General features: G+C 44.8%; 1 protein-coding gene across 4 annotated transcripts in view; it reads left to right on the top strand.

The window, feature by feature from the left end:
* Window positions 1-16,804, top strand: part of AK9 (adenylate kinase 9) — a 159,613-nt gene that overhangs the window by 102,625 nt on the left and 40,184 nt on the right. For all 4 annotated transcript variants that reach the window (XR_008598410.1, XM_055001640.1, XM_055001631.1 and 1 more), the window contains exons 23-26: window positions 1,312-1,518; window positions 11,767-11,909; window positions 14,037-14,249; window positions 15,134-15,418. Coding sequence is in view for 3 of the 4 variants with exons in the window: in XM_055001640.1 (XP_054857615.1) it covers window positions 1,312-1,518; window positions 11,767-11,909; window positions 14,037-14,249; window positions 15,134-15,418 (848 nt within the window). In the remaining variant the exon portion in view is untranslated. The remainder of the gene's footprint in view (window positions 1-1,311; window positions 1,519-11,766; window positions 11,910-14,036; window positions 14,250-15,133; window positions 15,419-16,804) is intronic.

Raw genomic sequence — 16,804 nt, 5'->3', positions numbered from 1 at the left:
AGCTGTAGCAAAAAGTCATTATAATAACCTATTTATTTATTTATTTTCCACCGTTCTCTCTGAGACGGAACACTGATTATACAGTGTAAGTCAATATAATAAATAGTACTATAGGTTATGAATTGCAGATTTAAAAACAAGCATAAATCCATATATAGAGATGAAACATTGCTGAAACAAAGTAATTTGAGATGACATATTAAATGATGTGAAAACTCTCAGTATGAGCATATCTATATCTACAGTCCCTGTCCCTTTACCAAGCGCTGTCCTTTTACCATAGCACTGCCCTATGACCTGAGTAAAAAGCCCCCCTGGATATTTCAGCTTTGCATATTTTGCAGAAAGCCAAGAGAGTGGGAACTTTCCAGACTTCTTCTGGCAGGTCATTTCATAAGGTGGGGGCCACCACAGCCAAGTTGGGCAAGGGTTCAGTGCACAAGTAGTGGCCTTCACTGATACCAGGATCTTGTTAATATTCCTCACTATAATTGGTTTAAAATGGTTCATAAATGGATGAGGCGGTGTATTAAGCATTTGTTCTGCTTCACCTACATTATAGTTGGTATCAGTTAAGAGTGTATTTGAAATATTTTATCAGCAAAAAACTTTGCTAAAGTGTCACAGTTTTTTATCTGTTCTTGAGCTAGTAAAAGTTCAGGTTTAGGAGTCATAAGATGTTGAGACACCTTAAACAACTAGGTCGGTTGTAAACTAGCTGATGGAATGGGTGCAGAGAAATGATGTTTCTTTGCCACTATCACTGCTGCTTCATAAATTTTCCAGCGGGCTCTGTTGCATACTCTAACAGATGTAGCATGGGTATTGCCACCATCTACTAGTTCCTGTGAATTACTTGCTTTCATGTAAAAAAAGAGTAAGACTTTAATGCTTTTTATTGCTGAGATATAAGGGATGCACCTTTCCCTTTAAATCTCTACAATGAAAAGTGCTATAATGTTATTTTTTTTAAGAATAATGAAAGTAGAGATGAGCTAGTAGATTGTGGCAATAGATCTTTATAATGTTATTGCATATTTTTTAAAAAAAGCTTTCCAGTGGATGTGGAGGGAAATGGTAGCCATGGGGCACTGAGGCAAGGAAAGTGAATCTGCCATTTTGATGTTCCTTTGCTTCTGTGAGTGACTGCATTCACCTACATGGAGAATCATTGCTATGCACAAGCAGCTCAGATTTATAGTAAAGAACAATTAATTTGAAGAATGAGATTATTAGTGTCTAGGAAAAAGATAGATGACTCATACTTGAATAATTTCACCTGTTTTCTAAAATGTGGTTTCATTTGTTCAGGAATCAAGCTTCCTGAATTTCCTGAGGATGGTTTCCCAGATGGGCCAGAAATGGAGCCACTTAAAAACAAAATTAGCCTTTTCATGAACCTTTGGCAAAAACTGGAGGCTGTGGTTGCAGAGGCACCTTTAGTTCAGATTGCTGATATTGAAATTGAAGGACAAACTCCAGAGATGTTGCTTGATCTGTGTGATCGAGCTATGAAGAGTAAGTAAAATTCTTTACTGTTTTTTCTATAAACATTGAATAAAGAAACAGCAAATTCTTGAAGAACATGGATGTTAGGATTATTTAAAATATGAGCTGGAGACAACTAGCTATTTTTGCACAATTTTATCCCATTCCCATTCTTGCTATAGCCTTTATTACCTCACAAAACTTGCTTAAAAGCAGGCTTGACTGAATGTAGCCCATCTCCAGATGCTTCAAGTGTGTCCTTTGTAGATTACCTGGACTTTAAACATGGGGGGGAGGGGTTTCAACAGTAACAGCTCTTTGTTCTGTGCGCTTAACATGGTAACATGTGCTGTTTTGGGAAAGGGAAGAAAACATCTCTGATGGTCAATGTTGGCCTTCTGTTCTTTGGGGCAAAAAGCAGGATATTAAGCATTGAAATAAATGCCATTCATGTACAACACAGCAAAAGAACTTGTGAAATCTTACTAAGTGCAAACTTCAAAGTCAAAAATAATCTATATAGCCATTACTATAATTTAATGAAGTGTCATGAGGCAATGATTCATGTATAATAACACAATTTTCTAACTGAATAAATATAATGCTTGCTCTCTGCATCAACAAGGAACAACCTTCTTAAAGTGGCATAATAACAGTTATTTTCAAAATGATTGGTGTTCTATATCCTATTAACAATAAAGTGCAAGTGATCCAATATTGGCCTAAATACAATATACATGGTTTGCATATAACATAGTGAACAAATCCATAAACAGCCACTAATTTTGTCTATAACATATTCAGACTGATCATATTGCACAAATTCATTATTTAAAGTGCTAGTTAATATATAATATAAAGTAAAGTAATATAAAGTGTTGAAGCTCAAAAATCCATGCACACTCTGTCCTTGCTGTAGCTTTACCGGTAAAGAATTAACCGTGCCTGTATGTCTGAATGATACAGTTTGATATTGACTGTGATTCTTTGAAAAAGATACATTTTGAAAAGGGATTCCTTGGATATAGACAGCCCATTAGAACAAGAGATTAATTACAGCCGTTTTCAAATAGAATAAGTGAGCAACTGAAGTCATTCTCAAACCTTGTGGAATTATTGTTGGCTTTCTGCTGCCGGTGTTGCCAGGCAGAGCAATTCTTCTTCTCTCTGTCCCTTTCTTGCTGATGCTGAGAAAGGTTCTTCACTCTCTCCTTCTCATTCTCTTTCTCTCTCGTTCTCTTATTTCTTCTCACTGTTATCTTGGATTGTTGAATTAGTGAAAACTATGTCTCAAAAGGCGTTATTTAAGAAATGTTCACAATACAACACTAAGATGCCGCATTCGGATGAGCACAGCCTCTGTCTTCTCTACTTGGGTGAGGGACACAACGTTGGAGCCTGTCAACACTGCACGCGCTTCACATCAAAGGCAAGACATGATCGTGCTGCACGCTTAAAGGCAGCACTTGGGGAAATGTCCCTCATGGGTTCTGCAAGGCCAGCTGCACCATCTTCTGCCGAGCAGGAACTGAAAGCACGACCCGACAAGACACCGTCCAGAACGGGTACTCCGGATCCGCACTGGAACTGACCAACGTTCCAACAGTCACTCCATCTAAAGGCATCTCGGTTCCAACCAAACACTCGAAACTGAAGTCAAATTCCATAAAATGCTGCACCCCGCAGCAAATGGAGCGTGCAACTTCAGAGCCTCCGGCTAAGAAGGCGAAGGACAAATCCAAGCGCCCAAAGTGCCCAGCCTCCTCTCTCACCAACATCACTACTCTTCTACCTCGACTCCCTCCCTCATCATAGAAGAGGAGATCCTTGAGACATCACTTATCCCCTCACCACTTCGCACCCCACCTCTGCGGCACGAGGAGGAAGACCTTGGCCCGACAGAAGCATTCCAACCTAGCTTCTCACCAGATCCAGGCTCGGTTCCGTTTTCTGTGCCTCTGGTTCCAACAACCAGCTGCTCGGAACCGGCCCAGCAACAGAGATCCACTTGCGGCTCAGCTCTGCTGAATGCCTCATCTGTGGCTTCTCCATGGCCAACTGGTGTGCCCTATGCCCAAACCTGGGGAAGGCAATGGCAAACCACCCCGTAAAAAGTCTACCAAGAAAACGTCGTGATCTAACTCCCCCTGGGTCAGTAATGACTCGATGCTTGTACCTTTACCTTTATGCCCAAACCCCTAACTGGTAAGACCTTCTATCCTGACTGCAGTCAACTCCAATCCTGCCTCCGGTTCTGTCGTGCCTCAGGTGGGGTGAGACACCTTACGCTGCCATCACTCTGGGATTTAGGGTCCCTTGGGAAGGCCCAGAGTACCCTCTCAACCCTTCTGACCTCGGTAGCTTGGCCAATAAACAGGCATGAGGACCCAGCAAAGTAACAACAAACAAAAGGATTTATTTACAAGGAGGTCAGTTAATATCAAACAAACAAGCAAGCAAGCAAGGTGCATTAGCAACAATAGATGGGTGAAAGCAAAATAAACAAAAGGCCCTAGCGCAACTGAACTCACTGTCCCTGTGTCTGCCAGGCCTGTCTTCTCACTCTACCTGGATGAGGGCCTCTCCCCCTAGCAGAAACCTTCTCTGGCCTGCTCCCTGGGAGAAAGAACACAGGCTTTTTCCCTCCCAGACTTATATAGCACCAGCCCCCTGTGTTCTGATCGGCCAAAAAGGGTGCCAAAATGGCCCAGGGCCCACTCCTATTGCTAACAGGCTTCTAAGGCCTTGCTAGGCCTTCCTGGCACAGCCAGATCATGACAGGTTCCAACCTCATCGGCACTGAACCAACCAGCCTCATCTACGCCAGTCCCAGCCCCAGCAGCATCCTTCATGCCATCTCATGGATTCCGAGCCCAATCTTCAATCCCATCTGACTCTGAGGATGGTGAGGACGTAGGCTCCCGATCTGACACCATCTCGGATCTAGCTTTGGATCTATCTCCCAAAGAAGCTGTGGGGAACACTGCCTCCCCCTCCCCCTCCCTCACTTGATCTTGGAGCAAATGATCTGAATGGCTCGTGCCCTCAATCTTGACATTGCTTCAGAAACACCTACGCTTAAGAGTAAAGTTCTCCAAGCCTTATGCAGTAACACCTCTGCTTTCATCACCTTTCCTGCTGTGGAAGATCTGGATGTCGCACACAGCGTTTGGGAAAAGCCAACCTCATCACCCACCACATCCAGGAAAATTGAGAACTGCTACAAGCTGCAGCAAAAGGACTGCCCCTTTTCCCTGGTGATGGAGGAAATTCAATCTAGGCATCGGTATGGATCCCACTCCTCTCAAGTGGACAAAGAAGGAAGGAAGCTAGACACCCTTGGAAGGAAGATATAATCCTCAGCTGCGCTGGAGTTTAGGATTGCCAATTATCAAGCCATAATGGGCTCCTATAACCTTTTCTTGTGTGACCATCTTTCCAGCTATACCTAGGACATGCCTGAGGACAAGACATCCTTGATCAGAGCCCTCCAGGTGTTACCAGAACTGCTTTTATAAGAGGGAAATTAGCTTAGCAGTCTGGAACAAAAATTATTAGCGCAGATCTAACCTATGTTTACGGAGGTCCCGATTCCAGACACTCTAGTGACAAAGAGGCAGACTACAAATATGTTCAAACACGTGTATTTACTAATAGTGTGGCGTAAGCCTGAACTTGCACATACACACAAGAAAGCACACAAGACCTAGGAAATACAGAGTATGAAATATAGAGACTTTTCCATTAGCAGGTTCTCAACAATGGTGGGGAATACTCACAATCCTGAAGCGAAGCAGAGACACAACAGCGAGGTGGCCCAATGCCAGCAGTGGAGCCACAGAGAGACAGCGAGGGGGTCTGGATAGGATGGCACGCGCCACAGACAGCAAGGGGTTCTGGATAGGGAATGGCCTAAGCACCATGCGGTCTGAGAGACCGGCTTAAATACCCCAAAACGTACCCTGGGGCTGGTGCTGTACTTGGTGGTTCTCACAGATTAAAACAAAGGTTCTAATGGGTTACTGAATGGCTTGGATGGGCCACTTTGGTAATCTGTGATAAGTGACACCTCAGGAAGAGGGGACAAAAGAGGGAGGGGGAAATCCGAGTGGGCTGAATGGATGTTCCAGCGGACAGGGCTTGCCCTGATGTCATCAGCTCTGGAATGCGGTTTCTTTGAGATGCATTCTCTAAGTGCTTGGGATGGTCGGCACTTAGTTCCTTCTCCGGGGCGGCTCCTAAGATATGCAGAGCGGGGCGAGGTACTCTCGCTGCAGGCGTGGTGCGCCCGCTTCGCCGAAATGGCTTCCCAAAGCAGTCTTTTCCTCTGGGTCTTCTGGCTGCCTGAGAACATGGATGCCGGCTGGGCATAGCTGGGGCTGGTTAGCAGGTTGCCCAGTAGTGAGGGCAAGCTCGGGGACCGACCCACGGGAGGCTCCAGGCGGGAACTGACCAGGGAGCGCCTAGCCAGGCTCGCTGGAGGCTTCCCCGGCAGGCGCCCGGTTGCTGACAGCGGCTTGGGCCCATATGAGGCAGGCTTCCATGGAGGCAGGGGGAACAGCACATAAAACACAGTCCATAGCAGGGACCAGGCACAGTCCATGGCAGATGGCAATGCAGGCACGGGGCACACTTGTAATAGAGTCCAAACACACACTGGGAGGTCTAGATATAGGTCTGAGCAGGGCTGCCCAGGAAGAGAGTCCTTTGTGCAGTTAACCAAACATGGAGTCAGTAAACTACACAGTCTATTGCAGCAGCAAGGTAATCAACACACAGGCAGGAAACTGACACGTGTACCAGGACACACACGTGCAAGGCAAATCTTTGTGTAGTAGTAAGGCAGCAATGCAGGAAACTTTAACACAGTCCATGGCAGGCCGTAAAGCAGGAGAGGGGGCCTACTTGGCAACACAGGGTAAAGCCAAGCAGCTAGCTAAACAATAGATGTTGACAGATGGGCATCCCGCTGACTGTGCATCCAGATCCCTGGCCTCTGCCATTGTCCTCAGGTGACACTTCTGGCGTCGTTCCACCACACTGCCTCAAGAGAAACATAACAAGATCAAGGACTTCCCCTTCGAAGGGACCTCTCCTCGGAATGTACTGACGAGTCCCTGCAGCAGATGAAAAAGAACCAACAAGCTGCTCACTCACTTGGGGTATTCACTCCTCAACAACAGCACCAACACTTTCAGATGTATCGATACCAGCAGTGTCCTCCATACCATCAACACTTTAGGTACTCTTAACAGCCCTACCAACAAAAAGGCTACCAGAATTATCCTAGAATGGAGACAAAGAGGCCTAGCAAAGTCAGGCCTAGGCAATAACAACCTCAATCCCCTGTCGAGTCAGGGTCAAAAATCGCTGTTCTGACCATCTCTCAACAGGCACAGCTCTTCCTTTTTCAGGACAGATTAGCTCCCTTCTACGAGTCCTGGGCATCAATTTCATTGGACTCCTGGGTCCTTAAAGTTATCAGACAGGGCTACAGGCTGCTCTTCACAGAGTATGTACAGTTATCCTTCCCTTCAAACCCTTCAACCTGTTCTGTTGAAGTACTCTCTCCTATCATCCAGGAATTGCTGATAAAGGGAGCCATACAGCACGTGTTGCCTGACAATTCCCAATGTGGGTTCTACTCCAGGTATTTTATAGTGGAGAAAAAGGATGGCAGACTCCTCCCCATACTGGATCTCCACAATTTAAATTTGTTTATTAAAGTTGAGAAGTTCAGAATGTGAACTCTCTCTAGTGTCTTGCAGTACCTAGAACCAGGAAGCTGGTTCGCTGTGGTTGATTTGAAGAACACTTACTTCCACATCGCCATACACCCAGAACACAGGAAGTTCCTTAGATTCTCTTTTCAAGGAGAGGTTTTCCAATACACAGTCCTCCCATTTGGTCTGTCCTCAGTGCCCCATGTTTTTACAAAATGTATGGCAGTAGTTGTGGCTTACTTCAGGTCCAAGGGGTGCTCCATCTACCCCTATTTGGACAACTGGCTTCTGGTAGCACGATCAAGAACCCTACTCCAGGAACACATTAATTTGACCATCCGTACTATTTCTTGTCTGGGTCTTATCATTAATTGGAAGAAGTCTTCTCTTATCCTGACCCAAGAAATTCAGTTTATAGGCGCTAGACTGCACTCAATAACAGAAAGAGCCTTCTTGCCCTTAGATAGGGTAAGGTCACTGCAGTCCTTAGTCTCCAGATTCAAAAAGAGCCGGTTCCAACCAGCATTACTGATACAAAAACTACTGGACCTCATGGCTTTGAGAACTGGTGTCACACCCTTTGCCCACCTTTACATGAGGCCACTCCAAAACTGGTTCATAAGACACTTCGACCTACTCCAAGACTCCCAACAGAGGAGACATTCCATACCTAGGTCTGTCTTCAGATCCTTGCATTGGTGGACATCTAATGAGAACCTCCTCAAGGCACACAATTTGGAATACATCTCCTGGTTATCTCCATCACCACTGATGCCTCCCTTAGAGACTGGGGAATACACTGTGGTACCCGCTCCGTACAAGGGGAATGGTCAAACTCGGAAAGATATAGGCGTATAAATGTGTTGGAATTGAGGGCAATTCGTTACTCCCTTGTTTCCTTTACAGATCTTCTACAGAACAAGAGGATTCAGGTCAACACAGACAAGACGACCACCCTCTATTATTTGAACAAACAAGGGGGAACTGCTTCATTGACTCTCTGCTCAGAAGCATTGAAATTGTGGGAATGGGCGATACAACACAACATTTTACCTCAAGCAATTCATATTGCAGGCAATGTCAACAACAAGGCAGTCACCCCTAAGCAGGGTATTCAAACCCCAACATGAGTGGTCCATCAACCCCACCTACCTCCATCCCATCTTTCAGAACTGGGGAACATCAGACATAGACTTATTCACAACATCCCACAACACCAAGGCCAAAGCCTTCTGCTCCCAGGGAGAGTCGGACCCCCGGTCCCTCAGGGACATTTTCCAAATTACCTGGAAGGGGGCTCTCTTTTACGCTTTCATGCCCCTTCCCCTGGTACCCAAGGTGTTGGGCAGAATAAATCGGTTCAAAACACATTGCATTCTAATCAACCCTTTCTGGCCATGCAGAGATTGGTTCCCAACCCTATGGCAAAGTTCTAAGGGCTCTTTCATGCATCTCCAGGAGGACCCAGACCTCATCCACAGGGGCCCAATGCTCCATCACAGTGTGGCCATCCTCAAGCTTATCGCATGGCTCCTACTCCCTTGACCACCCCATTTTCTAGAGAAGTTACAGAAATTAATCTGAAAGCCAGAAAGGCATCCACGAGATCATGATATAACCAAAAATAGTCTCGTTTTTCAGCCTGGGTGAACCATGCCTCATCCCCCCTCCTCTTTTCTTGCCCCACATCACTTATTTTCAATTACCTGGTATCCCTTTTGAAGCAAGGCCTCTCTGCTTTGTCAAAGTCCACCTTGCTGCCATCTCAGCTTTCCACAAACTTGTGGACAGCAGGATGGTGTTCTCTCACCAGGCCTCTAAGCAGGTCCTAAAGAGTATCATCAACACCTTCCCACCTAGAAACCCTCCTTTACCTCAGTGGAGCCTCTCTTTAGTTTTGGGACAGCTTATGCTGCCTCCATTCGAACCTCTCGCTACATGCAACCTAAATTTGCTCTCTTGGAAGGTAGCACTCCTTGTGGCAGTGACATTCCTTAGGACAGCGATGGCGAACCTATGGCACACGTGCCACAGCTGGCACGCAGAGCCCTCTCTGTGGGCACGCAAGCCAAGTCGCCGGATCGCTAGGTCCAGGGCTCATTTGGAGGGGGAACGCCTGGAACGGCATTCCAGTAGCTCTGAGCAGAGATCACATGGGTTTTGGCCCTGCCCACGTGATTCCTTTTCCTCAAGGCTGCCTCCCTGCTGCCCGTCTCTTTAGCAGCAGGAAGCGGAGGCAGCAGCCGGGCTGCTGGGGCTGGCTTTCTAAAGAAGAGTAAGCTGCTTTGATTTAATTTGCTTTACTTTCATTCCAGACTCCTGAGTGAGTGACAGAGAGAGAGAGTGCTTAGAAGCCGGGCTGCTGGTTTAAAGAAGGGCAAACTGCTTTGATTTAACTTGCTTTACTTTCATTCGTGGCTCCTGAGTGAGTGAGAGAGAGAAAGAGCCAGGCAAGCCAGGCTGCTGGTGTAAAGAAGGGCTTGCTTTACTTTAATTTGTGGCTCCTGAGTGAGTGAGAAAGAAAGAGAGAGATGTTAATTAGTTCGGACAACTGTATGAGTTGTTTTTTCTTAACTAAAACCTCAGTATTCAGGTTTAATTGCAGTGTTGGCACTTTGAAATAAATAAGTTGGTTTTGTGTTGCAGTTTGGGCACTCGGGCTCAAAAAGGTTCACCATCGCTGCCTTAGATTGTCGTCAGAATTTGTTAGTGGGTTGGAACCAGGCCTTTTTGGTCCATGTTAGAAATAGAGAACCAGCTATAGTTTGGGAAAAAGAAATCTTCCAAAAGCCCTCTCTACCTCTCTCTCTGCAGAATAAAGTTGCATTTCCTGAGAAGATTTCACCCTCTGTGACAGGGAACAGATAAGGCCATAAAAGTTGTTAATTGTTTGGGACCTTTGAAGAGTCCTCTGGCCTTTTGCATATAAAGAGCAAGGTGATAAGGACCAGGGCCAACAGCACTAAGCTTATCTCCAGGAAGAACAGGATATCCCAAAACTATAGCTAGTGAGGTGTGAACATTCCTTTGTAATTTACAATGTAGCCAAATGCATATCAAAGATGCAGTCTATCTTAGAGGTAAAGGATGTGTAGACTTGTGATAACATGAAATACCCTCAACGGAACCCTACATCAGAATCAGAACGCACACTACACAAATTGGATGTAAAAATGGCTTTATTATATTACATTAACAGAACGAAGTCCTTTAGGAAATCCAAGGCCCTATTCGTGTGCTACTCGGGTCCTCATAAGGGCTACCTGGTAGCTAAGCAATCACTCTCCAAATGGATCGTTGCAGACATCAGTCGATGCTACTCCTTGGCAAAGGTTCCTTGCCTGGTGACCATCAGAGCACACTCCACCAAGGCACAATCTTCATCGACAGCTTTCCTAAGGGGCATGCCTCTACAGGACATCTGTCAAGCGGCTACCTGGTCATCTGCGGATATATTCTTTCTTCGCCTGATCATTTCACACCCTCCTCCAACAATAAGTAGCTTGCTATTCTCCCAATGTGGGACTGTACTGAAGACCAAAAATGAAAACAGGGTTGCACTTACCTTTAACTGTTCATCTAGGTCTTCCTGCAGGCACACATTCCCTCCCTGCTACCCCGCTGTGAGTCACTCGAGTTCTTTTGGCAGCATAGGGGGAACTGAGGGGAGAAGGGTTGCTCCACCCGGCAACTCTGCGCATACTTGTTGCCAGCCAGGAGCACCTTCTAGCATTTGAGAACATGTGAATCTTTTCTGGTGGCCAACCTGCGCCTGCACAGTCCCCAATGTGTGCCTGCACAAAGACATAGACAAACAACAGTTACAGGTAAGTGCAACTCTGTTCTCTGTATCAGTGGAGGATTGTATCCTAACAAGAGAACTCTTCCCACTTGCTCAGTGGACATGACCATACATACTAGCTTACTATCCCATCTGAGGGAGAGTTCATCCACTCTGCCCTACAGTGCTAAGCTCTTTCACTGTTCTTTTCAGACTTCTAATACTTTCTATTCTCTTCCATGTCTCTGTTTTCTAGTTACTCATCTTTCTCTCTCTCTCCCACAACTGAAAAGTTAACAAAAGTAAAAGTAGTAAAATTCTCTACAAATACTTTTCTCTTATGTCCTCTGCTAGCCATCTGACGTATTGTGCACCCTAAAAACAGCTTGCTGTCCCTCACTAGCTAGCTATTTCAGTAGCCACTCTTGCAGGAGAGGAATGGAATGAAATGCTTACAGGCCTGCCATTGCACATTCACCTTCCGAATGCCCTCTTATGCATTCTCTGAGATGCAGGGAGAGGTTTCCAATGAAGCAAGCAGTCTTCTATGGTGGGAAATAAAGCTTCCAATAACTTCTTTGCAGAATCTGCCATACTGGCTTGGAAAGTGAGGCCATAAAAAGAAGCAGACAGATTGCTGATGATGCTGTAAACATCGATCAGGACAACCAACCTTCATCTGCCCCAGTGCCATTGCCCAAGAATCCTGGCTTATCTTTGGTCTCACATGCTTACATACATGCGTGTTTTAAAGATGAATACATTCTTTCTTAGGACCTCTTAAATATTATGGCTGGGAAATAGCTCAAGAAGATGAAGATGAAGAACAAGACGATTTGCAGGCTGAAACAGAAGCATTGGCAGAGGAGGAAGAGGAAGAAGATGATGATGATGAAGAAGGTGAAGAGGAAGAAGAAGTAATGTACACTTTGTAGATTAACTTTAGTTATATTCCTTAAAAATGATTTTTCAAGCCCTAGAGCCAAAACATGTTACCTTTTAGACTACAGTATTTCTGTATCCTTTATCTGAAAAATTTGTTCAGTATTATGTACAATAATAACATGCTGTAATATTCTTGAACTGGAAAATGAATACTGTCTAGCAGAGTAGTGTCATATCAGATCCAAGAACCACAGTAGGTCCTTTCAGTGAAACTATAATACACATGGTGTCACCTACCTCACTTTAGGGCTAGGAAGCTGAAACCACAGCTGTCACATGCCACAGTAACAGCCCATTTGAGATGGAGTTGATGTTTGTGTTGAAGTCAGACAGAATTCATATTTGAGGTAAAAACTGTGGGTGTAGCCCATTGTATATATGTTTGGCAGGGAATATATCCATTAAACCATTGAGAGTGACACACCTTATATACAAATGTTGGTGTACCTTATGTATTTTTGTTCCACTAAACGTAACAGGACTTAAATGGTCCCAAAGGCATGGCCTGAAGGCACTTGCTTCTGTAACCAAGCTGTGGCTCAGCAGGTTTGGAATTACTTCTCAATGCCTTGGCAAGAGACTGCTGAGGGAACCTTGTGTATGTTGCCACTGAAGGAAGGAAGGCCATCACTGACATTTTAAAATATTTTAAAAATGCATGCTTACTTTTTGCTCTAGCCCCCCCAAATATAACCCAAGGTAATAATGACATACACCGATCATGTGGGTTCAATTAGTTTCTTTATTAACCTTCTATTTTAACTGCTGATCTCCATCAATGCTCATACCATAAGCTGACTCTTTTGAGGGCAGGCTGTACTAGGAGTCCTCCTTGGGAGCCAGCCTAGCGAGTCCACCCTGGCTCCAAACTTGGCTGGCAGCTCTCGTCTGCCTGGTTTATCATAGCCTGCACAGCCTCCTGTGCCGAGAGGTACCCAGCTTTATTTGCCTTCCCTGATGGGCCACGAGGCACCTACCATGCTTAGGAGATGCTGCTTAGCTCCCAGGGTGCTCCTTCACAGCACCACCCAACCACCCAGCATATGATGGCCTGTTCTGGACACATTACCGCGCCCCCCCCCCCCGTTGCCAAGATGCCTTAGGGTGTTTGCTGATTAACCCTACTTATCCTGAGCGACCTGCCCTATTCCTGCAAGCTAGATGTGGCCTAACTAGTTTTTACCAGGCCTATTTAAACTCCTATGATCACATACATCATGGAGCAGGTGAAAAACAGGTCCCCTATCTTGCCAGTCTGAGGGAAACTCCAGAAATTCCTGTTCAGCCCCAGTTAGCAACCAGCTATTCCCATGATGTATTCAGGGAGGGAGGGTGGGTCGATCTCTGTAGTGAATGGAGGCTGAGGGAGAGGGCAGTGCAGTACATCCCTTGCTGCCCATCCAGATTGGCTGAGCCACCTACCTCAGCTCCTACCCATCATACCTTGTGCTGTATTCAGATTATCTGGGCTGGGGCAAAACTAGTCCATCACTGAATGCGATGAACTTCACGCTTTGGATTGATCCACAGCAGCACAATCCAGTGATGATGGATTGCTCCACATCCAGTAAGAACTCTCCCCAAGCAGAAACTGTTTTATACATGCAGATCTGGCCCATGAATGCAAAATACTGCTGTTGGGGGAACAGGGGTTCATCATTGTGGATTCTGTGCAATCGCATGGGAACTGAGCAAGTACAAGTCAACAATGGAACTAGTGTTGTTAAAAAGAGCCCATGGTGGTGGGATCAACAGGAGAGATGTGTGTTTCAATAAACAGCAGTTACACTTAATATAACCTTGTTAAATCTTGCAACTGGCACTTTGAGGCATTTGCTTAGTCAGTACCCATCACCTCATGTTGAGGGTAGGGGTGGGAAGGGGTAGCTGGACATAATCAAAGTTCTGTCTAACTTCCTCCTTGCTCATCAGCGATTCAAATAGTGATCATAGTCATAGTGAAGGGAGGACTCCTTGAGATTAGCAGTGAGTACCCATCTTTCTGCTGTCCCCTTGGTCTGGATCAGGACCACTTTATTTAAGAAAGGTCTTGTTGAATATTTCATCCAAACCTCTCAGAAATCTTTTGCCTTTTTTAGGATGAAGAAAAAGCTGCTGAGAGGAAGAGGCACATGGGAGACACAAAACACTTTTGTCCAGTGATTCTGAAGGAAAACTTTATCCTTTGCCCAGGAAGTTATGATAATGGAGCCAAGTATCAAGACAAGTACTATTATTTTTCAACTCAAGAAAACAGAGAGAAATTTTTGGAAACTCCTGAAGTTTACGTGTCTCACAATGAGCCATTAAAAGTACGAAAAGCTTTCATTTGCCAGTGTTACAAATATGAGATTTATATTGACCATGATAATAACATTATTTTGTCCAAATATGTATTGTTGCTGTTTCATAATAATATATCTGATTTCTTGAAAGAGCTCTTTACAAGATGTAAGTAATGATATAGATCAGGATTTTGATGCATCACAAAAGCTGGCCTAATACAAATCTAGCATTGCTAATGTGTGGTTTGCAAAAGCAGTTTCCATTCAGGACATTTTGGAAGACTGCAAAGGAACATGTGAGTAATTAACACCAGAATGAAGAATGACAGCTACACCTAATATTTCATTTAGTGACCTAGTGCTTTAACACTAAATGGTGATAGGGTCAGAGCACAGCTAAGCCCAAAGGAGGCTAGATTCTGGTATTTATACCAGGCTTGGCCAGCCAGGTTCCTTTAGTTCTTTCTGCACCTGAAAAGGGTTCTGAGGCATGAACACACACAAGGCTCATAAGGCTAAGTCCCACCATGATATTCCTGGTTCTTGTCTTAGATCAGCTGACAGAGAATCCATGCACTGAGCCACTTGTGTGAGGCCTTAAAATACAAATAGAACAACAGCATTGCTAATATCATTTTTAATTGATTTCATATTGGCATGTTTTATGATTAAATTGGGCAGAATAAAAGAAAAAGAAAATGTTAAGAATTGTAATAGAAATGAATTAAGAATTCATTTAATAATTTTATCTTCTCTGATGCCTGTAATAACTAGTATTAACTGTTTTGTTAGGTCTTTTCTATAGTAATTCTAAACTACCTTAGAATTTCTAATGACGTATTCAGCTGTAAATCTTAATAATCAGAAAATCACTAAAACTAAAAAGTTTTATTCATGTGTTTATTTTTCAGGTTCCACCTCTTAGGGTATGTCTCTTAGGGTCACATGGAGCAGGTAAAACTCTCTGTGCCCGCTGGTTAGCAAATAAACTAGGAATTTTCCACATTCAGTTTGAAGAACGCTTACAGGAACTGATCATGCTGAAAACTGGGACCAGAGTTGGACCGGAAACTGAAGAAGAAGACGAAGAAGAGGATGCTGCAATGCAAGAAATGGGGAGACCTATTCCACATATTCCTGATAGTGGAACTGAAATTGATATGGAGAGTGAAGAAGAAAATAAGCAATCGCCAGAGGTAATATTAGAATATCTTCTGTAATGTTTTGTCATGTGAATATGTGTGTTTTATTTCTGTGTACTAATGTGGAGTTTTGAGTGTGTGTTACTGTGGTTAGAAGTGCAGGCTTCTGATGTGAGAAGGAGGGAGGACTGGATGGGTGAATGTGGTGTGCTGTGATTGGACAGTAGCTGTACCTCGGGGGCAGAGTGAACAGCAGTTTTTAGTTACAGTGCTGAGAGAAAGCGTTCATTCTGTCTAGTTCAGGCAGTCTATTTAGAAGTTAAGCTTGCCAGTCCCCTGGTGGGGGTTGGGGGGTCCCCCCCTCCGTCCGTCCCCCCACTTCTCACCTGGCTAGCAGGGGGGAAGGTGCAGGAATGTCACAGTGGGGGTGGGCGGGCGAAGTGCACTCCTGCATGCTGGAGTGCCCTGTGTCACACTGGGAATGACATCGTTCACGGTGCGGAAGCAACAGGTTGTACCAGGGGTCCAACTGACCCCAAATATTAAATTAGGGGCTGATTTTTAAAAATTGTCCAGGTTGTGCCAGGAACGCCATGATGGGAAGTAAGTGCCTCCCCATACTACTCACCCCCACAACACTCCTATCCCCTGCTTTTACCCCCAGGGGACCTGACAACACTAGTAGAAGTCTGAGAGAGTAGCATTCTTTCTAGTTCAGTCATTCTGTATGGAAGTGGATCAGCTTTGTTGTGGATCAACTCTGTGGATCAACACAGACTGTATCACAGAATCACAGAGTTGGAAGGGGCCATACAGACCTTCTAGTCCAACCCCCTGCCCAATGCAGGATGAGCCTAAAGCATCCCTGACAAATATTCATCCAGCCTCTCCTTGAAAACTGCTAGTGAAGGAAAGATCACCACCTCCCTATGCAGCAGATTCTACCTTTGAACTACTCTGACCATGAAAAAGTTTTTCCTAATATCCAGCTGGTACCTTTCTGCATGTAATTTAAACCAGTTGCTTCAAGTCCTATCCTCTGCTGCCAACTGGAACAGCTCCTTGCCCTCCTCAAAATGACAGCCTTTCAAATATTTAAAGAGAGCAATCATGTTCCCCCTCAATCTCCTCTTCTCAAAACTAAACTTTCCCAAGGCCCTTAGCCTTTCCTCGTAGGGCTCAGTCTCCAGACCCCTGATCATTCTCGTTGCTCTCTTCTGTACCCTCTCAATTTTGTCCACATCCTTTTTGAAGTGAGACCTCCAGAACTGCACACAGTACTCCAGATGCAGCCTGACCAAGGTAGTATAGAGAGGGGCTATGACCTCCTGCGATTTCGATGCAATGGCCCTTTTGATATAACCCAAGACTTAGTTTGCCTTTTTTGCCACCGCATCACACTGACTGTTCATATTTAGTTTACAGTCCACTCTTACTCCA

Source organism: Eublepharis macularius, chromosome 1, assembly GCF_028583425.1.
Source record: "Eublepharis macularius isolate TG4126 chromosome 1, MPM_Emac_v1.0, whole genome shotgun sequence".
NCBI lineage: Eukaryota > Metazoa > Chordata > Lepidosauria > Squamata > Eublepharidae > Eublepharis > Eublepharis macularius.
This window is presented reverse-complemented; position numbering and strand designations above follow the sequence as displayed.